The 24,188-nt window shown below is 40.2% G+C and overlaps 1 protein-coding gene across 6 annotated transcripts in view; it reads left to right on the top strand.

Moving 5' to 3' along the window:
- IL1RAPL2 (interleukin 1 receptor accessory protein like 2) overlaps window positions 1-24,188 on the top strand; it is a 429,226-nt gene that overhangs the window by 314,626 nt on the left and 90,412 nt on the right. For all 6 annotated transcript variants that reach the window (XM_032702309.1, XM_032702308.1, XM_032702311.1 and 3 more), the window contains one exon: window positions 7,246-7,320. In XM_032702309.1, coding sequence (XP_032558200.1) covers window positions 7,246-7,320 — 75 coding nt within the window. The remainder of the gene's footprint in view (window positions 1-7,245; window positions 7,321-24,188) is intronic.

The raw sequence follows: 24,188 nt of genomic DNA, 5'->3' as shown, positions 1-24,188 counted from the left end.
CTGCTTTCCAGCACCCACCTTGCAACGACTCTAGTGATGGCACCAACAGTAACCCCCACCATCAGTGTCACTGAGTGTTTCATATCAGGAGATGTGTAACAGTCAGCTGCCACTGGCATTTAACACATATATTGCAGTCGTGTGAAGTGTTCAGCCCTGTTGTAATTACTTTGTGATAGGCACCTTGTGGGATTTTGCCATCTGTGCTTCAGTAATGTGCAATCTGTGCTATTGTTTCTATTCCACTTCACCAGAGTCCTCCTAAGTCGTACTCTATTGCATAAGTTCTGCCAGAATCTCACCATTTCATTTTCTACAGCCCTGCATAACTTGACTGCCTTCTGAGAAGGGGGAAGAAGGTCCAGCACAAATCAGAAAACTAGAAGATCCCAAGCCCCAAATCTAGTTAATCTCTGCTTCTCTCAAAATTTCATTAATTCAAGAGTTCATCTAGTACCTGATGCTGCTGCTCTTCTCTCCAAAGCCATTTGCCTATCTCCGTGCACTCCGATAGCATCCCGCGTGCAATAGCTGAAGACAGATGAGAAGACTGGCAGCAAGACTTTTTATTTAGAGTTGATTTTGCACATAGAATTGCCAGCTGCTCTTACTAGTTCGAAACTGTTACCGTGGGCTACAAGGTCATGCCTGCAGCAGAAGCTGTTGGAGCAGCTGGCAAGAACAGGCCAGTTGTTTAGAATTTTGTCTGCTCTCAAAGTCAAAGGAGGTACAGTCATGGCCAGCTTCTTCTTGGTGCCAGTAGTATGACCTGTCAAGCACGGGGCTGTTCTGAGTCATTGAGGAATTAATGGGTTAGAATCAAACCCACCAGTAATGATCCAAGAGCATTTGACTGCCTCAAAATTCATTTCCCTTGCGAGCTGCATTTCAGCACGGACACAGCATCTTCCTTAAAACTGTGATTGTGTTGCCCTTCTTTCTATGTCATAAAAAGAATTCATGTGATGAATGCCAATTATTTACTGCTAATATAAAAGCGCTAAACTCCTTCTTGCAGAAAATTGTCCCACAGAGGCAGTCCAAACAGTGCATTAAGGCACTCTTGATCCTAGGTAGAGTTTTCAAAAAGTGATATTCGTGATGGTGGTGGCAGAGGGGGAGGCATCTGGTGGCTGAATCATTTCACTGCCTTGTCCCAGAAGAAGCATTTCCTGCTTGAATAGTAATAAATAGAGAAAAACTCTTTGTCACTGGTTAATGACTCCTGACTTCCACACAAGTTCTGAGTTTATTAAGTTGGAGTTTTTTTTAAAATAAGTGTTCAGTGTTTATTTTCAAAGATGTAGACATTTATTCTTTGTCAACATTTCATTGCAATGGCTTTATTTCTGTTAGAACAAATGACAGACGGAGGTGCAATCGTTTTGTCAGCTTGATACTGTGGGGAAGGAAATAGCACAATAGCCAACTGATGGAGAAGTGTATTTTGACTGACTGGTAGAACACATTACAATGCAGTTAATGAGGAAACAGGGTCCTTGTATAAACACAGCCTCACAAAATTGCATTTTTATGAATGAGTTGCTTTATGTGGTTTTCTACTACTTTTCACCTTGTGTAGTAATTTGCTGCTGTGCCAAGAAAATGAAAAGCAACCGTTCTGATCTGATAGCAGGGCTTGCTGGAGATCGTGTGTTAGAGGCTCAGTCTGCAAAGTCCAGGTGGGAACCCTTGGCTCTTTAAAGAAGCTTTTAATTCTGCAAGTGCACAGTTCAGTCCCTGGCAGCCAAATTATAGCTGTCACATTTACATTTACATCTGCACAATTGGCTCACACATTTGCTTAGGTGTAAGCAGCAACATGAAAGATAAAGCAGTGGCAGGTCAGGCCTGAAGCATTTTCCTGCCAGCCATTGAGAAATCTCTTGGCACAAGCTGAGATTATGGATGAGACAAAGGAAGTTAGGTATATATCTTTTTAAAAGGTATAATGCTGAGCTTCTCTTAGCAACATGTGCCCTCTGGTTAACATATTGATTTAGAGTTTTAGACGCAGTTAGTTCTGTCGTCATCTATGGTGTGAAAGTTGCAGTGTCACTGCCAAGATTTTTAGATGCCGAAGTAGATCTAAGCCATGCCTGGAAGCATGTGTACTTGAACTAGGAGTGAACAAAAGCTTAACTTTGAGTATGAGCTGGTTTCAGATTAAGGATTTGGCATGCAATTATTTGCCCCAGAGGCTGCCATTCCAACAGATCTGTTCTGCTGTCAAAAGGTTAGCCAGATTCTTGATTGAATGATACTAGATGCCCTGTGTTAATTAATGGTGAGAAAATGCCAGATCCTTTGATTGAAGGAAGTAGGTTGGTATGTACTTGTCTCATAGAAGATTTGAAACAATTTTGTTAGATTCCCTGCATTCTGCTCCGTATTTGGATAATTTTTCCTTTCATCATTCCAAATTACATGAACAAATGTCCAGGAGGTACATCAATAGCAAATTATAGAACAGCAAATGTACTTTGTGTGCTTATCACAAGAAGAGTGATACCATGTGAAAGAAGAAGAAAACTGTTCCCCAGAATTTGACCAATTCTTACCCGCATGGGAGTTAACATTTTAGATTCTTTAGAGAAGTTACCTGACCTGGAAAATGCTCCAGCTATGCTGAGTCATAAGAAAGAGGCCCTTTAAATCATAAGCAACTGGATTTCAGTGCATGACCCTGGTCCTGACTGGCTTCACACTGGCAGCAGTTCAGGTCCTCAGAGCACAGGTGATGCCTGTTGGCTTGGAGCATGGCCTTTGCATGGCACTGGGGAGGGTGATCTGTGTTCAATTCAGAAGTTGTGTTTAGCTGAGCCACTCTAAATACACAGTAAAAGACTTGTGTTCACTGTAGCAACAGCTTGGGCTGTCTGTCTGTCACTGTGGCTGCTGTAAAAGTCTGACTGGAGTGGGGTGAGTATTGTGAGGCTGCTGCAGAAGGAAGGAGGGAAACAGTCTAGGGAAATAGAGCTGTGTCAAATAACAAACTGTGAAGGAACTGGTGCTTACTGAGGAGCCTGATAGTTTTTCTAGCAAGTTATCATCACTTATCCCTAAATCATGATATCCTAAGGCTGTTTGTTTTCAACTGCTTTGTGCTTTTTTCAAGAGAACTCATTAGTGTGTCAGATTATGTCTGAATACAGAACGAGAGACTTTTGAAACAGTAAGGCTGTGGTGGGGAAAAAATAAGCCTTCAGGCTCTTAGCCTGCATTGACACTTCGAAGCAGAAGCTAACTCCATCAAGGCAGTTTTGTTCTTTGTTTGGTCCTGTGAGTAGCTCAACATTGACCCGGGCAGCATATCATGTTCTCCTTTATCTGATAAAGATCAGCGTAACTAACTGCAGAGACCAAATCTTTCACAAGTGTCTTCTCTGCTCTTCTGCAGCACTTCTGGTGGGACAGCATACTCCTTGTGCCTATGACCAAGAGAGAATAAAAATATTTGTCTTTAAAATTCTTAGGGACAAACCTCATGACAAGTGTTGAAATCACAGCAACTCAATTACTGTTTTAAAGTTTGTGTGTTACTTTTGAATGGGGTGAATATAAGCATAGGAGAAAACAGCACTGCAGGCAGTCTCCAAGCAGTCTGGCTGCTAAACAGCCTCTGGCCATGTTCAGCAGGCTCCTATGGGAGGCACATGCGTTGCCAGGTGCCCCTGGGTAAAGAAATGTCTTTCCAGCTTGTCATCCAGCACCTGTGACTTCCAGCGATGCCCCAGGTAATGAGCCTGGTGTGAGCCCCCCTCAGTCTCTGCTCAGTACTGTATCTATCCATTGGCACCTGCAGAAACAAACCCAGTTTATTCACAGAATGAAATCCTAGAACAGCAGGCAAAGGCAAAGCAACCCCTTAGTGTGCTGCATTGTCGGACCTGGTACCTTGCAAAGGTAGGTCTGTCTGTGTGGCGCAGGAATTGTGCCTTGGGAAACCAATGTCATTCGTGTTGTAATGGCTTCACCATGTAAGTGTTGCTGCTCAGAGCAGCCCAGGGCCCTGGCACATTCCATGGTGTCTGGAAGGAAAAATAATAGACAGCTCTATCCCAGTTCTTCCCGTGACAGTTCATGAGGTAGATTCAGTTTCATAGCAGAAGTACTGCTGTCCCTTTAATAATAGGAAGAGTGTTTGCAGTGCATTTAATTGTTTCAATTTAAAGTGGCTTTGTGGGAGGTGAAGCGAGAGTTATACTGTTAAATATATGTTGATACAATAACAGCACTAACTTTTTGTTCTGCTTCCCCTTGAGCAAGGCTGGAAATCAGAGTGCCACACATCTGTCAAACTGTTCTGAGAATTAAAGAAACTTCTCATAGAGGACTGGGAATTTGACTAAAGGTTGTTTGTGGACTTCTGTCAAGTACAGAGATCATGTAAGATTAGAATCCTTCCTAGCTGAGAATATCTTGTATTGCCTTTCTGTTTAAGAAGGACCAAAAGGGAATTTCATAAATGATAATGAATAAGTGATCTGATGTCTGACCTCTAAAATAAGAATGGCTTTTGTTTTCTGTAAACACATCTGACATTGAAGAGCCAGCAGTTCATTGCCTTCAAGTCTCAAAATCCCCTTGGGCCATTTCAGTTCCTACAGAAAGAGTTCTGACAGGCTGCCAGTTCATTATGGTGATTACTCTCCAAGAACAGTATGGCAAAGTATAACCATTTAAAATGCAGGAACACATTTATAAAACATCCAAAGACTACAAGTAAACTAAAGGAAACAGGGGGAAGCCCTGGTCAGATTGGGTTGCAAAGGGTGCAGGTGGAGATGAGATATGAAGAGAACATTAAGCAAGGAAAGCCTGACCACACTGGCACAGCATGGATGCAGCTACTCCAGCAAGTTTTCTCCTTATCTTACAATGCACAAAGTACAGTTTGGTAACAGAAATGAAAAATAATAATATAAGAAAAGCCTAAAGGTAGCAACAAAAGCCTGGAAAACTGAGGAAAAAAGCTGATAAAAAGAGTACCGATAATACAGAAACTAAAACTTTGTTGAGGCCTTTCACAAACTACAAGGCACACACTCAACTGAGATGCAAGGTTTTGGAGGCTGGGCTTTCCCTCTCTCCCACAATCAAATTTCCACCCAAACCAACACTTATCTGGTATATCAAGTTGTTTAGAACTTCGTCAAGCTGATCTCTTTCTGCATTTCATGCTCTATTCATGAATACTCGTGTATGTGCTGAGCTTCAAACATATCATCGTGTCTTCTGAAGGACTCCCTTAAGTTTGATGCCCAAAACTCCTACCTCAAAGTTTTCAGCTTTTGTTAGGATTGAGATTCCCTAGAAAGCAAGTACTTTGACCATATTTACAGGTTTGGCAGTACTTTGTCTCATTCTCTAATGATGTTCAGATGACTTAGGTGCTTTAGCACAGCAAATTAGTTATTTGTTTCTACCAGAAATTTTCTACTCACAGGCTAATCCCCAGATAATGTAATTGTACAGGTAGTGTTGGTGTTGCCTTTGCATCAGTCTTGTGACTCTGCACTGGATGAACATTTTTGAACTACTGAATTCTCAGTAACAGAATTTTCCACTTATCTATCATTCTGAGCCCTGCTTGTGGTTTTATTCTTGATAACATCCTGTTTAGATCCCTTTGGAGATTCCTGTGTTGTCCTTGTGGGTACACTGTACAAGGAGTTCTTACAAGCACACATGATTTTGATTTGAAATGCTGGCTGCTGACTTGTTACCAAAATGCCTACTTTTTAATAGGCTAAGCACAGCTGTAGCATCAGTGGAAGGAACCCTGTTTACTTTTAAATGGCACCAGGGAAGTGGTTTGTGCTGACAGTCACATCTTAGAGAGTTTTAAAAATAGCATTGACTGTAAAGCAAAATCAAACAGGTATTTCTTTAATACAGTTTTAATTTTCTGTAGATGTTTATGTAAAATTGTTTTGTAGGTTGACAGTGTTTGTTGGTTTGGGGTTTTTTTTATAGCAGATTTTTTCAGCTACCTCCAATTTCACACAGCTGTGATTTGATAGCTGGTTATCAGAGTCACATTAGTGGCAGGTGTGACTGCTGCACCTCTGCTTCAGCCCCTCAGCTGGCTTGTTTTAAAGCCATAGAGGGCTGTGTGGAACCCTTAACTCATGGCTGAAAGAGATCTGGGGAGAGATGTCCTTCCAGCATGCCAGTGGCTCAGGCTGAGTTGGGAGCATAGTCTTGGAGCTTTCAGAGCTGGAACTTCCTCTGCTTGGTTCAGGGAGATCTTCTGCCCCAGCCTTGGCCAAATTTCAGCTCTGTTTAGGCTTGTTTCCTCTCAAATCAGTAAGTGCTAAGGCTTCTGAGGTGATCAGGGCAATTTTGTCATAGTCTTTTATTGAAAAATGCTAATTCATTTTACAAACTCAGATCAAATAATTTTAGGTGATGAATTTTAACAGGAAAAGTTTGGAGGTGATTTTGAAATGTTTGATTTCATGTGGTTCAAGATGCTATATGTGATTAATATCAGTTCTCCCCATTTCCAGGAATACTCAGTCATTTATTTCAAGCTAACCTGAATTTACAAAACCTATTTTCACTATCTGGCCCTAAGCCCTCAAGCAGGGTCACGAAGCCTGTGCCTGTAGCTATGGTTTTTAGTAGTCTTATTATCTGGTGGCTGGAGCAGTCCCCTGGTAGGACCAGGCTGGGGTATGTTTTCCTGCTCTCAGATGGAGAAACTTCTGTTTAGCAGGAGGCAGGGTCCCCACTCAGGCTTTGAGAAGAGGGTCCAGGTGCCCCACCTGCTGGGGTGGGAGTCTAAGCTAAGTGTGGAGCTGCTGGGGTTTTTCAGGCACATTCATGTGCAAGTTTTTTACATGCTGTTTTGGGCAAGCATCAAGGCACGTTGGGACTGGTCACACTGAAACAGATTTGTCTGGCAGTTCAAATTAGTTGTGTTAACTTTGCAACATGAGAGTCTAAACTGCTTGATCTAGTTATTATAGATAGGTTAAAAGTGAGAAATGGATTTTCTTTTGCTGCTTTGTATTAAAAGTGTAATTCTTGAAATAGCTCATCTCTGTTGAATCAGGGGATCACCACAGCCATGAGGAAAGTGGTAACACATTGGTAGTATAACAACCATAGTATGTAATAAATGTTTATGTACCATCAAGTGTACAAACATTTGATTGCTTACATGACAGAGCTTTTTTTTTTTTTGCAGTCATTGGTCTCAATTTTTCCATTACGTTTTCTCATTTTCTTTTCTAGCTTTACTCACAGACAAACCTCCAAAGCCATTGTTCCCCATGGAGAACCAGCCAACTGTTATAGATGTCCAGCTGGGTAAGTCCCCTTCTGGGAATAATAGATCCTGAAATTCCACTCTGGTAGCAGATGGGATAAATTGAAAGTGGTAAGAAAGGTTTAGTGGTACTGTTGTTACATGCAAATCAATTTGCAGCTTCTCATTTATAACCATAGAATTTACTGCCATGGCAATTTAAGGGAATGAACTTGTGTGATATCAGGGGATGGCAGTACTAATTGGTTACAATGGGTATTAAATATAAAATGTTGATGCCTTTTTTAATATATGATTGATATAGTAATATATGTTTGCATTGGTGCTGTATTGATTAATTGATGTTCACCCTAAGACAAATATTCTCATAAAAGAGGTGCTGATTCCTTTGAAAGTCAATGTAAAGCAGTGCATTTTCAGGTTGTTCTGAATGTTTACTAGAAAGGGCTTTTGACTAAAATGCTTGTATCCTTTTCTCACTCCTGTTATATATTCTTCTGTGAATGCACATCTCTGGATCTCAGCTAGCAGCCTGTATTTTCCTTCATGTTAGAAACTAATGGTAGAGAGTTCTGCTAACTTTGAGGAACTGTGGCGCATCTTGATGCTGAAAGAACTGCTCAGCTTTGAAGTTAGAGGGTTTTTTTCAGTGATTTGAAAATAGATTTCTAATTTTGAGAGGCAGAATTGGAGTTGCTGTTGAGGACTGTGGTGCCATGAGCTTAAATTACAAGAGATGTATTGCAGATGGGGATTATTCACTTGGTGCTGAAGCTGTGGCTTTTCTTCTTAAGCTTGTCTCTCTTCCTTCTTTTATAACAAAGCTGGCTAGGAATCAGAGGTAGAATGGTGTTTAAAGGCAAGCAGGGTCAGCATGAAACATTTCAGTGGGGCTGGTGACATTGTGGTAAAGCTGTTTGTGAAACTCTACAGAGGTCTACTTGAGCTGAGTACAAAGGCACATCCTTAAAGCAGGTGCCTAACAATGTCAGTGAAGTACTGTAGATGCTATGAAGCATTTAAAAATGGGGTTTGAATTCTTGAATGTGAGAATATAAATGAGAATAGGAATCATTTGTGACCTTAGCTAATCTTAAAGATTAGCTTTCTCTCATATACCTGAACTGACTGCAGTCAGGAGTCTGCAAGGGCTTGCACAGGGAAGGAAGACAGCAGTGGAACTGGGAAGCAGCCAGTGCCACATGAGTTGTGCAGACAGGTGCATATGTGCCTGTTTAGGTTCCCCTCCACAGGGCTCAAATGTTTGTGGCTGTAGCTGAGCAGAAATGATCCCTAAAAGAGGATACAAAATGGTCTGAAGCCACAGTCAAACCCCCACCTGAATTAGCAGCAAAACATCATCATCGAAGTTTGGATGAGCCCAGAAGACTGAATTCAGTCTCCTGGTCCAGCTTCTTCAAAGTCAACTTTCTAATGATTTCCTTTGGGGACACACTACCCCTGCATACATCTGTGTAATAAAGGCACCGAAAGAGTACACATCTTTATTTCCTGTGTTTTCATTTCATCTTCATTTTCTCTTCCAAGTTCCCCTGTTCCCTCAGGACTCTGGTTTTTTGTACTGATTTTTTTTTTCTCTGTGAAAACATTTTGTTCTGGTTGATTAAAAGGAGGTTTGATTAAAAAAAATTAAAACAAACAAACCCCCTCCTCTCCGTGGAGATGTGGCTCAGTAATAGGATTTTGGAATATCTCTAGAGGGAAATATAAATCTTGCATCTTTATATGCTGGAATGTAATCCATTCGTTGTCCCCTAAGATCAGAGAACTTACATATGGTGGGTTTTTTTTATCTGATATGTTAATGGGTTTGGTTATTGCCACCAAACCATTTCCATATTATGTGTTATATTAATGCTTATGCAAGAGCCTGAACTGACTTATTTTGCAGTGAAGTTCATTGATTTTCCCCTTGATTTTACTTGGTGAATAGGTAAAGCTAGAAGATTCTCAGGGAACACCTTCATCTTGTGGAGGCCACCTGCAGCTTGGGGCTGGGAGGCTTGTTCTGGCCTCTGCAATGTGGTGCTGACCCTCATGATCTGCAGGAGAGAGAATCATTTGATTGCAGCACAGTAATGGAGGAGAAAGTTGCATGTAAGGTCACCTGCTGGAGTACTTCTTTGAAATCTTGTTAAGCTCCGAGGAGTTTTGAACAATAGATATTCTTCAGTATTTTATTAGAAATCAAAGCAAAGTTTCTGTGTTTTACAGGCCCTTTAGCACATGGAGTCAAATCACCCAATATGCCTGATTTTTTTTTTTTCGGTGGTTCTGCAAGTATGAATGTGCCACTAAACTACAAAAGAAACTGAGGTTAATCCATCTTCTTGTTCTGCAGAGATTATTTTAGTTTTCTATTGGAAAACTAATCTTTAAAGAAATAGCTGTCTTTGCTGTATAAGTAGAGGAGATTAATAGTTATTTACTGTCTTTATGCTTAATGATAAGCACAATGCAATGCAAAATCTCTCTAGAACTCTAGGCAGTGGCCTAAGTATTTAGCAGCTTATTTGACCTTACTGCAGACTTCAGTATTCACCTTTTAGCTTTCAGCTTTTATAAGAAGATTCAGTGAAAACAAGTATTTACAATTCTTATTGACAGCAGATAAAAGAACTCCTTCAGGCTTCAAACATGGTCCAGAGCCTGCCTTGTTCTTCTTAAGGAGCATGAATGTACTTTTTGCTTTTTCTGTTTTTCTTTGGCATGTGACAGAGATCAAAACCAACCCCGTCAAGGTTAGAGAGAAGCAGAAACTGGAATTTGCTTCTTTCCCATTTTCCGTATTTGCTTGTGCTGGAGAAACAGAGCCAGAGACAGGAGGGTTGACAGGAGGACAAAAGAGCATCCCAGAGGACTAGAGATATAGTCAAAAACAGTTTCACTGTCTCAGTTGCTTTACCAAGTCAGATAATCATTTCATGTCTTGGCCAACCTAGGAAATAATGACTGAATTTTTTTTTTTTTATTGTCTACTTACTGCTTCCTTTTCATAAAAACAGAACTAGGGGAAAAAGACCCTTTCTATTTGTGTTTTAGCTCTTTGCTTTGGGGTTGGTATAGAAATGGTTCTTGATTGCATTTACATTTAATCTTTATCTTGGTTTTAACAAATAATGTTTATGTTTACTATATAGTATATCTTTTGCAAATGTGTGACGTTACTCTGATAATATAATGTTCTTACTGAAAAAAATATCCTTGAGTTGACTTCATGACTTTAAAATGAACTATGATAATACAAAACAAAATACACATAACTCCTATGCCCAGGAGATGGTGTGGCTTTAGTAGAAGGCATTCAAGATTGTCTCTTACCTAAAGCTTTCAATGTGAATTTATTAAAGCTTAATGCTGTTGTGATTTGAAGTAGTTGTTCAAAGGTCCCATTTTTTAGAGAAGGAACTTGCTGTGGCTTTGACTGACCATATAAACCTAAGTGTGTTTGTGGATTGTTCATAACAAATCCCTGAGGTTACAGAATTCCTTAAGTGATTTAGAAGAGTGAAGATCAAGACCTTGGTCAGAAGTCTCAAGGCTGTGAGCAGTAAGTTTTAAAGATCTATTTTCTATTTTCACATACAGCTGTCTGACAGTAAGTGGAGCATATTGTGCTGTTAAGTCTTAAGGTGACATGTTGGGACATGGCTCTGCTGATTTCTTAATTTATTCTTTAAATTATTTTCCAGCCAACTTTGCTAACTCTTAGTGCTTTGAGAACATGCAAAGAAAGAAAACCAATCATTTGTGTTTTGATTATATGATTACAGAGTAGGTTTCTTCTCTGAACCAGCTCATTTGCACAATTCTGGAAGCCAAAATCTGACTGATACCCTGATAGCTGTGAGCTGTTGTGCTGCCAGCTCTCTGCTAGTGTGAAAACAGCATGGCAGAGGCATTTGCAGGAGAAAGGAAGCACAGTTGTGCTCTGCTGATATTTGGCTGGACACAGATCTGTAAGGATCTTGTAAGGAGCTATATCTAGCTAGTCTATATATAAGCAGCTGCCAGAGTCATCTAGCTTGCACCATGGCTACTATTTTACACTTGTGTGTTCCACAGGGTATCAAAAAAGCTAAAATTACAATATCGAAATAGAAGCTGCATCTGTTAATCCTGTTCTGTGTAGTACACTGAGTGTAAAGTTAGTCTTCTCCTTATGAATGAGTTAGTTGAGACGGGAATGAATGTTTGCATATTTGGATCTATATTCATTGAATATATCATTTACGTATCATTTGCTGTTCAGCTATGTACTGGGTTTGTTTTCAGGCATTTACTTAAGAAATGTAGCAGGGGTCTTACAAAACAAAGCAAAAATCATCTATGTTAATTCATTTACTGAACAGGGAAAATGTCAAGGGGTTTAACTTGCTTTTGTCATGGTAGTTTCTCTGCTTCTAAAGATGCTGAGGGAAGAAAACACATAGTTTATGAGGATTGTCACTTTTCTAATAGCTGACCTGTTCAGAAAGATTTTGTTTCTAAAAGATTTAACAGTGCAATTCCTTGGGACTCATTATTAAGCAGATCAATAGAGATCAATAGAGCTACTGTAAAACAAGTGCAAGGGAATATACAAAGTTACATCTGCTGACAGGTATGGGAATAGAATAAAAATAGGAAAAAACCTCTTTTTGTTTGAAGCACTGGTTGTAAGGAGTTATTTAGGAAGTGAAAATTTGTGTATTTACTGACATTTTAAATATATATTTCTTCACTGTCCACAGTGTCTATTTTCACTGAGACCCTACTTCTCTTCTTAAAAATAAATAGTAATTATTAAAAAAAAACCAACCCTGCAAAATGTTTGAGACATCCATTTCATACCAAGCCTAGCTATTCAAGGCAATCCAGCAATGTCTCTCATTACTGATTTGCTCATTAAATCTTGCCTTCTTCATATATAAAGATACAGGTATTTGATAAACAGTTGAATAGGGTGGTGATCTTGGACAGAAAGCAATACAGAAATTCTGAACTGTAAAGTGATTCAGATAGAGCAAGTGATTTGAAAGTGAACTTGGGAAGGAATTCTCATTTTGTGTGTTTGCAGTGTGGAAAGAGCACTGATACTTGTCTGTGGTCAGGCCTCTGAGTGTTGTGGATGTACCTTTTGATTTGCTCTTTGTTTAAAGGGTCATGTATGATAACTGCTCAGGAATGTAGCAGGTATGTGTGAAAAACAGGGATCTTGGATGTTGGTTACTCCACACTACCCTGCTGCCTGTCTTTCCCTCAGCTCCCTCAGGCATTCTCCAGCCTAGGGCTTGTCAGGGGCTCTCAGATGGAGACCTGGGTTTCTGTGAGCTGGGTCAAACCCAGAGCTTTGCACCTCCCTGAGGGCAGTCACCCTCCATCCCTGTGCTGCTCCTGCTCCCTCTGCTCAGCTGGGCCAGCACAGAAAAGAGGAATATTGAGGAATATTGAGGTGAGCTGACCCAAATGGGCCCTGAGTCAGCAAAGAGGCTGAACTGGGCAAAAGGTGAAGCTGAGACCAAGAAGGATTGTCTGAGGAGGATAAAATTAAAACTTAGAGGGCAAGGAGAAGATAAGACTGCAGATTTTTTTTCTTCTCCCTGCCTTTTCTGTTGAGATTTAGAGCTCTTGTCACCCTGTATGAAATGTGATGACAGCCAAAATACATGTTTGCAAGAAGTTCTCAGAGCCCAGTAAGAAGTGTGCACAGAAGTGTGCTGGGCTTCTGCAGCTGGTACTCAAATCACCACATATTCAGGGTGACTCTTCTGAAAGCTCATAGCCTGATTAGACTTGGAAGATTTTCCTAGAAGTGTTCTGTAGAGAGATTGTTGACCATCAAATTGGACATCTCTTCTCTGATTGTGAAAAGAAGGGGGATGGAAGGAAGGAAATACTTTTTTTCCTCCGTTCTCTTCACTCATTCTGTGAGAATGCCTGATGGTTTTGATGTAGATTCCACCCCTTTCCTGTCTTCCAGAATTAAAAAACTCTGATTAAGATAATTAACTAATATCTCAGCTTTGATTTCACCTAACAGATCAATCAGTAAGAAATCATAAGCATGTAAAACCAGAGCCTTATGAAGAACAACCTTGATAGATGATGATATTATCTTATACGTACACTGAGGATTTTTTTCTGGTTGGGAAAATACAGTAACAATCAGCATACCATATTCCTATCAGAATAGTCTGATAGGACTAGTAAATATTAAAAGCAGTAGTACCCTAAGTGGAGTAGTGGCTTATGGTGCCCCACCCAACTGGCTGGATGGTGCACCAAGTGCCCTAACTGAAAGTTATCCACAGAGACTCATTACTCTTTCCTTGTGCAAGACCTGAGTGTAAGATGAGAGACAGTCTTGCCCCAAATCATGTTCTACTGCCCAGTTCTGTCTGTGTGGAATAACCCTTACCCCCACAGAGATCTAGGTCTGTGATCTGAATGGCAGAGCAGAAGGGAGGTGGGATTAAAGGCCGAGAAGGCCTGTGGTTGGTGTCCCCTCCATCCCAACACCAGCAAAAATTTGGTCCCCTTCATTCCCAGTTCTCCCCAAGCTGCACCTTCATCTCACAGCTGTGTCCCCTCTGCACTGTTGCTGTCTGGAGGAACAAACTGGTACCCCTCACTGTTGTGTCCCCCACACTTTCTTCCAGACATCCATGGGTCTCTACTGCACCACATCCTCCTAGAGATAAGGTGGGAGACCCCTGTTCTTCCCAGCAGTGGATGAATCTCATACGCTGTTCTCCTCCCTTGGAGATGTTACAGACTCACTGTGTAAATTACCCAACTTCGTGCTGGAAAATCATTTCTTCCCAACAGTGCAGAGTCACATACCAAAACTTCATGTTCCTGCATAAAAATACACGAAGGAGCAATTTTCACTAGGAAATGAAGAGAAACTCGGGGTATGGTCTTTAGGACCTGCCCTCCTCTGCAGCACAGGTGATACAGCTCTGCAGCTATTTCAGCTGTACATGCCTTAGGAAAGGAGGCAGGATTTACATCTATTACAATCATTTTGTACTAATCTGCAGGGAATATTAGAGACAAATTGTCTGACATTTAGGTTTAGAAGTAGTTCCCTAAATACCCGAAGTGTATTACTGCTAATGCTTTGATGCTAATTTGGTATGTTGTTAATATCCCTGCCTCTCTCAGGGGTAATGGTGAAATGCTGCACTTCAGAGACTTGGGCTGGGATCTGTGGTTCAGCTGGTGTAAATCCATGGTGTTTTGCCTTTTGTATGGTTAATCCAGGTTTACATCTGTGAAACAGAGAACAGTTCATTGGCACACTTCTTTCTTTTAACAGACTTGTAAAACTAAGCGAAATTCTGACTGCTGATCCATGGTTTTTACACCCATTTAGATCCCTGGGATTGGCACAGATATGTAAGAAAGGAAGATTTAGCACTTCTCAAATTTTTTTTTTTTTGTACTTCTATAAACCATGTATTGCTTATATTGAGTTCAGTGGTTGTTAGGTCAGTCCTATATATACTGTGAGGGCAAAATGCCTCTGCCTTTATAGAAAAAATTGATGAATTGATGTCAGATAGACACTCTTGCAGTTAGTTTTGACAGCAATACTATAAATCAATCTGATGTGCTCTTGTTATTCCAAGAAAGTAGTTAAGAAACACTCCAGTATATCCTGACTTACAGTTGTTCCAAGGCAGTCACCCAAGGACATTGGCTAACTTGTCATGATAGAGAAATGCCTCAAATCATCTTGCGCCAGTAAACATTTCCCTGAAAGTGGTGACTGTCGTGTGGGGGTGTCCAGGACAGGGACCTTTAGCACTTCACTAAGAGTTAAGCTGCCATTAACAAATACAACCATTGCTTCAGCTGCCACAGACATGTAGCTGTGATCAGCTTGGCTAAAGGATCTCTTGTTTGGTTTCTCGGTTTACTGCATTTGACTGATGTCTGGGAAATGGGCAGAAGTTTGTTTCTGCAAAAATGAAGTTCAACCAACAGGATAGAAAATAGAAAAGATGGTCTTCGTGAAGAACAGGGACTTAGGGCTGTTGTAAGAGCTGTAGAGGTTTTTTTTCTGCTATATCTCTCCTGATCTTGGCCAGGATTCTTGTTTGTTTTTAAGGTGAGGATATTACTTTAGTTTTCAGGATTGTTGTGACAATAAAATCACCTGATATTGGGAAAGTGCTCCAAGAAAGGCAAAGAAAGAGTGCAGATAGGGAAGGCTTTGACCTGGATTTTTCCCTCAGGGACCTTGCCTTTCGGGTTTTGAGCCTGACTGCAAGCACAGAGACATTTGACTGCACAGTCCACAGACATCTGCTGTTGTACATTGAAAGTCAGACAATATTAATGTTTCAAAAAACAGAACCACAGGGCAAAGTTTGCACCATTTTCAATGCTTGTTGGAAACACTGTCACTGGAAGGAATTCATGTGCTGTCATTTTACATTCTCTCTACAGTGTTTGTCATGTGAATGAGTTATTAAGCTGTGAATGCCTCATATATTCTGTAAATTACAGAGTAGAAACATTCAGCACTACTCTTTTGACCTTTTCAGCATTCTGTGATTTGCTGGGCATGCCATTCCACATCTTTTGTTTACAGCCTCACTAAAGTGTAGGGATGGAGCTGAGTGGGCAAACAGTCAAAATATACGGGGCTGTGAAAGGTCAGGGTCATGCATCACAGCACCACTGTTCAGTGGGTAGGGAAGATTAAAACCTAGACTAACTGTTCTCATGATTTTTCCCTTCTTCACTGAAAAATAATAGAAAATTGTATTTTGTAATCTGTTCTGAAGGCAACAGGGCAGAAAATGAAGACTGATGGTACAATTTTTATTTCTTAAAATTTCAATATCGTAATGTCATGATCTTAGAGGCCGTGAAAATCAAAACTGTCATAGCCTTTCAAAAGAATTGAGATGGAATTCCACTCACCAAATCTTTGCTTCATTTAATTCTTGTTTGATAAATGTTGCTCTTACCTTCATTCTCAATACCCTTGCGTTTGTGTCCATCTTACAGAAACAAATAGTTTTTATTAGGTAATTGAACTTCGACCATTAGAACAAGGTTGATTTACTGTACTTGTGTTAGACACCACAGTCCAACAAAGACCAAATGAAAGATGAGCAAACCAAGATTTCTCTTGAAATGAAGAGAAACTTTTATTACCTTCTGAAGACACTTTACGTGACTTCCCAGGACCCCAAATCAACTGGAAAGTAAAAAATCTAGGAAGCAGTAATCTGTAGAAAGGCAGCAGAGGTTTCTACCACACGTTTTTAGTTTAAAAAACAAACCTCACAGTAAATTACTGTAACTTTCTAGTACTGAATGTATTTTTGTTATCTACCTATACTATATGAGAAGCTTACTAAGTTTTACATACTTGGCTCTAGTCCCATGAACAAGTGAACATGATTAGTCACAAAAACATCCACAGAGATCTCACTAATGCACAGTCAGGTGTGCAGTTAATTCAGCTCACAGGAGCTTAAACACTTATTCTTTGAGTAATGATTTATATTACTCAAATACAAATTTCACTGATGGTCTTGCACGCTGTGTTGATTAAAAGGCCTAAGAAAATTTTATTCTACATCTATTAGAGTCACAAGTGTAAGTGAACTACATATGCTACTGCTATAATCTCAGTGATGAAGTTTGTAAATGGTGCTACATGCCTTACTGTGCAAATTCAAAATGTTTACCATGTTTCTCTGATCAAGCTCAGTTGTTTGAGTTGAGAATTTAAATATTTAGGATGCACTAATTTTAAAAAGAAAAACAACTGGTGTGTTGATCGTGCTTTTTCATTACTAGTGAGCTCAGTAAATAATAGCAAATAATCTATTCTATGAATTTTATCTCTCTTTATGAAGGGAAAGGTTTTCCCTGTGGATCCTTCCTTAGACACATCCTCTAAATGCTTCTGGACTTGACACACTATTTTGAGTAGTTTATTGCTAAGTCCTGAATATGCAGGATAGAAAAAGTGAAGCTGTTATGATTGGTCAGACTGATCAAATCAAACTTTGTTTCCTGATTACATTACTGTTAACTCTTTTTAATGATTTCCTGATCTGCATTGATGAATTTGAAATCCAATTTATGGATAATATTCCGTAGCCTGTCATTCAAATTGTTGGTAGCAGTAAATATTGCAGGCAGAAAACTGCTCTGCTGAAACATTTGAGCATTGGCCCAGTGAGGTGAATGCATATAGAGTAAGCAAAGGATTTCATTGTAAGTGCAGTGGGTACTTGTGGTTTAATTTCACCTGAATTCACCTGCCTTTCATGCTTTACTCAGTTTGGAAACTAAGTTGTGGGGGCTTCACTATATGCAGTAAGAAATCTGCTTTACTAAGGATCATTGACCAAGCACTTCTATTTAGGATTGTGGTTTAACTTTTCTAAATATCATCTGGCATAGTGAGTGGTGTGCAGATATCAAATTGTTATTCAACCTGTGGGCACATTGCCTCTGAGAAGGGATCTGTTGCATTTGAGCAGTTATTTGGAGGCAGGCAAGCATGCTCCCCCTCTCAGTGTCAGGATTTCAAACCCCAGCGTCTCACAATCCAGCTCATCCCTTCACAGCCTGACCTCTCTTGTGTGAAATGTGTCCTCAGTCAGAAGACTCATAAACAAACTTGTGATTCCAAACACCTACATTTTCAGCAGGCATTTGGGGGTTATGAGCCATAGTTTTTCCTGAAAAAAAAAAAAAACAACCAGGAGAACCACTAGTGAATTACAACATTATAGTATATAACAGCAGGCATGGCTGTCTTAGATTATTAGAATAGCTTTTTAAGAGGAGACACCAGTAAACCCTCCCTGGGAATTTGCAAGCATCTTGATTTCTGTGCTAGTTTTGTGTCAGGACCTTGGTTCACACCTGTCATGTACAATACTCTGTGCCAGCTATGTAGTGAGGTGTTCGACCAACATTTCAGCAAAACAGACCTTGCAGATTCATTTTTTTTTTCTGTGTGATATAAGGCTCATAGGTAACTATCTTGTAAATATGGGTGTATGTACATCATTGTCTTATTTCCTGTTCCACACTTATTTGCCTTACAGTCTCAAGCACTGAAATCCCCTTCACTGAAATCTTGTTTTTCAGGCCACATTAATTAAATATCTCTTGATTTAGAGAGCTTTGGGGAATTTCTGCTGCAAATAGTATTTTTTGAATTGTGACACTGTTATCCTACATAACCATCTCAAAAGTATTCAGAAACGTCAGTTTGGGGGGCTGTTATCAGAAGCTTGGTGTATATCCACTTCTGGCACTGCAAAAATTAAGTGGCAGATAGGAGAAGCTGAGGGTCTAAATTATGAACAGAGATGCTAAAACAGCAGGTCCAGTCTAGTTCATCTTTGTTCTAAGATGGCATCTTCTTGTCATTGGAAGTTCAAGAATTTCTTTATTTTTTACTCAGAAAACAATTTTCAAGACCTAATTTAAACTCAGAATATCTGATCAATGTAGCCTGCTGCCCATGTCATGCAAGTGGTGGCACTTTAAACAGACCTTAACCCTCAAGTGTCAATGAGCACAATATCTCCTGTAGGAAAGGGTGCATGGTCTCATAGTGACAGTGTAGTGTTCCTTCTCTGACATGAGCTAGATTCCCATCTGTGAAGCCATTGCTCTCCTTGTGTTCTTGTTTCTAATGGTATGAACAGGATATATTTTGTCTAGATCTTTGGGAATTTTGGAAGTATGTGCGGGGATTGCTTGCTGGGTTTCGTTGATGTTGTTTTAATGCAAACCAGATAAACTTTTTTAAGCAGTTTTTTTTTTTTTTTTGACCAGACAATAATGAATGATTATGAGACCAAAAGTGGGCAACAGAACAGCTGGCATGAGTAAAGACTCTTCTTTTTTTGCTATATCCCTGATTGAATTCACCAGTTTTCAAAACCGATGCTGACTCTGTTGAATCTAATTTAATTCCTGCATCAACTCAGTTGAAGCATAAATGTAACTGGGAAGGAAACTGATGTTCTCTAACGAGGTCTCGCAGCCAAATGCCACATCTGCAGTGTCAGACACGTGAGTGCCCACAAACACCTGTTTTAATAAACAGCCAATTTGCTAATGCTCAGTTATGCCCACAAATAGCATCTGTTTCTGGCCTGTTGTCTACCTGAATATAGCATCCTTCTTAATCAGTGAAAGCCTCTGTTGCATAACTAGTCTGACTCATTTTCCACCCAGAGATGGGAATTACCCACTCTGCTCTCTGCCCTTAATATCTTTGAGGGAATTGGTGGAAAATAGAAAGTCTGCTGGAACGGTTCCACCCTCCCTTCCAAGCAAATAAAGCTGTCAGGGCTTTGATATGTGCATAAAAATAAATACATTTTTAGAGCTGGATGTTATTAAAATATCACATTGGCTGAATGATAATTAGTGATGGACCAGTGGAGCTCCTGGGGCATTCCCACGGTGGATATTGCTTTAATGATGCCTCCAAAAAAATGCCCACACATTTATAGTGGGTTTGGATGCTGGTGAGAGAGAAACAGGAACACCTTCCTGACACCTAGAAGTCAGCACCACCTTGTCAGCTAAAAGGACCCTGGACAACTGATCCATGCAAACCTGGCATCACACACTTCCACTGTGCTAAATATGTGCTGTGCACTGTTTGCCCATGGGCTTCGAGGAGAGCCTGGCATATGGACACAGTAAAGACTTACTGTTCTTCCTCAGGAAAATTTTGTATCTTTAGGTTGAAATTCCAGATCTAGCAATAAATTCTGTATATAAAACCCTATCACTCCGTGTACAGCCTTACGGTGCCAGTAAAGGAGTAAATAAAGCTTATTACGCTATATAATCCCTAAATAATATCCTGCCTTCTTCTTTGAAGGAAACAACCTCGGGGGAGAAACAGTGGTGATAGAGACAATCCTTTTCTCTTCCTGGTATGCCCCCCTACTAACTACAGAGATGCAGAAGTGGATTCAGTTATTAAACTGTTTTATTGCTTTTCTTATTAAACATTCCTAATGGGATTACAACTAGAGGCCATTGCACTTACACAAGAATAAAGCATCTTCTGACCTCTGCCCACGCATGTAATAAGTAATATATTGTCTGCTATGCAGTTATTACAAGTAATAATGAATAGAGGACACAAACTATCAGGCAGGAGTGAGGGACCAGAGAGACAAAGCAATGAAATAGCAATGTTTTTGTAATTTTAACCTTTCAGGAGCAGCATTGCAGCTGACCATGTACCCAATACAATAACCTGAAACAGCATAATAATATAGCCAGGGAGAAGCAAATCTCCAACCCAGCAAAAGTGAAGCCATGACTTTAAACCTTTACGTGAATTTTTGTAAGCCAGCCTGTGCTGCTTGTTAACAAAAGACAATTCCTAAATCTTTCATCCTCCATGCTAATTCTGCCCAGCAGATTGTATTTGGTAGAGAATCAAATCAGCGGAAGCCAATCCAAACTGCTTTTGACTTGATTTTATATTTTATAGAAATCAACCTGCCCAAAGTGTTATGAAAAAAATGTGGTTCTGTGGCCCCTGATTAAAAAATGTGATGGAGCTGATTATTCACCATTTACACTACATTTTCAACAAGAAGTATTCATATAGTGCAAACTGTCTGCTTAGTGAGAGATGAAGCACCAGAAGCTTAAACCGCTCCTGTGACTGAGCAACCAGCAGTGGTAGATGTTTATGTTTTCAGTCCATAATGCACCCTGACAAGGGAGGCCACTGGATAGAGGTAGACAGACAGAAATAAAATTAAAATTGAATAAAAACAACTGAAGCCCTGGGACGAAATTGCAACATTCTATTTTTATTTTTGAGACATCTGGTCTCACTGGGATTTTCTGAATGTCTCTCACCGAAGTTGCATATTAAGTACCTTGAAAGCAAATGATGCAGCACAGAAGGGAGTTGGCTACTTGCTGTGCACTGAGCAGAGATTTTTCATTTCATCCATCATTCACAACGTGCTGCAGTACTTTCAGAACTACTGAACTTATCTTACATAGAGTAGAACAAGACCAAGAGCTCCATTTGCAATGCATGCTCTGACTCTAAACTGAATGCAATAAGGTGGTTTGTAATTGCTGGTTTTAGTAGCATGGTTAATCCTGTAGAATATTGTGGGATTGTGCAGTCTGCTTTTTAGGATATACAATTATCAGCTTTCAGGAGTCATTAATTGGTTATTTATAAATCATATGACTGACATATCAGGCTCAAGGGGGTTTTTGCATTTTGTTTCTTGTAAATGTAGGTTGTACTCTACCTGTAAGTACATAATTAGAACTGCACATTAAGAGCTACTGTCCAGCTTCTCCATTTCCCACAGTATATCCCACAGTGCCTATGTTAATGGATTTATGGCTTTCCAGGTCATCCCACATCTGACCATCCACACAATAGAGAGCACACTGTATAATCATTTACTCAGAATAGCAGTAAAATAATGCAGCTGGTCTTGCTGGTTTACTAATAGTTGGCCAGCTTTGGGAGCTGATCTCTCAAGACCCTTCCTGGTTCACTATCCATTGTGTTATGATTTAAGAAGCTGGAGATTTTCAAAAGGTCAAAACTCATGGTAAAATATCAAGATGTTGATGGATTTGGCAGCATACATCATCTTCTCTCCCCCTATTTTCTGTAGACCACTTAATTGCAGTTAATTCAAATTCCATAATTGAATTATTAAAATGCTTTCATTTGTCAGCTTCTTAAGTGCACTTCTGATCTTTGCTCTTAGCCCGTATCAGTGTGTGCAGTTGGAGAGATGTTGTCATCTGTGGCATCCAAAATTATTATTAGAATTGTAGAATAGTTTGGGTTGCAAGGGACCTTTAAAGGTCACCTAGTCCATTGCCCCTGCAACGAGCAGGGACAGCTTCAGTTAGATCAGGTCATTCAGAGCCCCATCCAACCTGTCATTGAATATTTCCAAGGACTGGGCATCCATCACCTCTCTGGGCAACCTGTGCTGGTGATACCCACTCTCATCATAAAAAAATTCTTCCTTAGATCTAGTCTAAATCTACCCTCTTTTAGTTTAAAACCATTACCCCTTGTCCTATTGCAAGAGGCCTTACTAAAAAGTTTGTTCCCATCTTTCTTATAAAGCCCCTGTAAGGACTGAAAGGCTGACATAAGGTTGCCCTGGAGCCTTCTCTTTTCCAGACTGTACATTCCCAACTTTCTCAGCCTGTTTTCATAGGAGAGGTTTTACATCTTCTGAATATGTTTGTGGCCCAGTAGATCCAATTGAAGCTTTTTCGATTTCCATCCTTGAGATCCCTTAAATGTTTGTGATCCCTAAGGCATAAAAGGAAATTATGAAACATGTAGGTATGTAAGTATGGCTGGAAATTTTTCAACCTTGGAGAAGGTGGAATTGGAGGGTTTTAAGTAATTTTGCATTTGTCTTTTACTACTGAGCGAGCCAGGCTGACGAAAGTGGCAAGTATCGTTCACAGGGCTTGACTTTGGGGATTTGGTGTTTGAACTTAAAAACCTTTCAAATGCTTGGGATTTCCAGCATTGCAGTTCCAATCTGCCACAGGAGATGGACAAAACAACAGAAGACAATTGCTGTTCAGTGCCTAAAAGAGAAAGCTGTGCCTATGCACGAGCAAGGTGTGCGACACATGGGGCAAGTTGGGTTCATTGGGTCGGATGTTCCTATTTGTTGTTTGAGCCCAATAAGCACTGTTGAAATTGCTTTCAACTGCACCAAACCAAAGGCCTAAAATGATTTACCTTTCTATTGCTGTGGTGTTCAGGCTGTGTCTGGCCTGTTTTCAGATCTCCTGCATTACAAAGTTTTTATTTTTGTCATACTGCAGGAGGTCAGGGGAAGGGCAGATCCTAGGAGCAGAAAAATCTCACTTAAACAAGCTTCTGTTTGTTTCAGTCTTTGAAAAGGTGAGGGTTTGCACAGCCCCTTGGCACCCTGGGTGCCTGCTCTGCCCTGACCAAACACCGGCATCACCAAAGTCATTGTGTGCACAAAGGTCTCCCTTATCTTTTGTAAAGTAGATGGAGTTGTTTCTGTGGAGAATGAGGAATTAACTGTTTTGTCCTATGGCTTCCAAAGAGTCACTCTGGACCATGCTCAGGTAAGTCTGGCAGCCACAACAGGGTCTTAGACCTGTTGTGAAGGCATGTGCACAGTGCCTGGACTGTTTAGATTACTGACAGAGAGAACTAACTTTGACTTCTTCAGTGGTTAAGTTTATGAAAGAATCTGCAATTTGAAATTTTTTGGGGAGGAGAACTATGAGGAGTACATTCTTCACATCCCCTTTTTGTCTCTTCTTGCAGAAGAGGAGATTGTGGGGCCTATCAGCCTGTGTCGTAGACTGACTTCCACCATTCATGTGAAGTACCTCTGAAAAAAAACCTTTGTAGCACCTGCAGCTTCTTGCAGGAAATATCCTTTTATGTTTTAGTGCCTGACTGGCTCCATGTGTCACATCCACCTGAGTTTCGAAAATCATTATTCCTTGTGGATTTTGTGCTCACCTATGAGGACAGTGTCTGTAGGAACCCAAAGCACGTGCAGCAAGGTTACTTCAAGATTTATTTTATGGCAGCCTCATTTCTCTGCATGCTCTTCCTGTGCCTCGTGAGATTAAAGTCAAACTTAAAAGAACTATTTTCCGAAACAGGAAGCAAACAATGATTTAGCAAGTCCATACCCCATCATTCACCATTCAGACTTGGGAGAATGGCAGCATTATGTCACTGTCCTAACTGTGAATGTTGCCTCTAAATTTGTACGTTCTAAGGATGGAAAGTGAAGCAGCCTTTTTCTGATAAAAGAAAGGCTGGTTGTCTTTGATATCATAGATAAATGCTTTGATAGTTACTTTTAAATTG

This window comes from Chiroxiphia lanceolata, chromosome 14 (genome assembly GCF_009829145.1).
Source record: "Chiroxiphia lanceolata isolate bChiLan1 chromosome 14, bChiLan1.pri, whole genome shotgun sequence".
NCBI lineage: Eukaryota > Metazoa > Chordata > Aves > Passeriformes > Pipridae > Chiroxiphia > Chiroxiphia lanceolata.
Note: the sequence above shows the minus strand (reverse complement) of the source record. Positions and strands in the feature narration are given on the sequence as shown.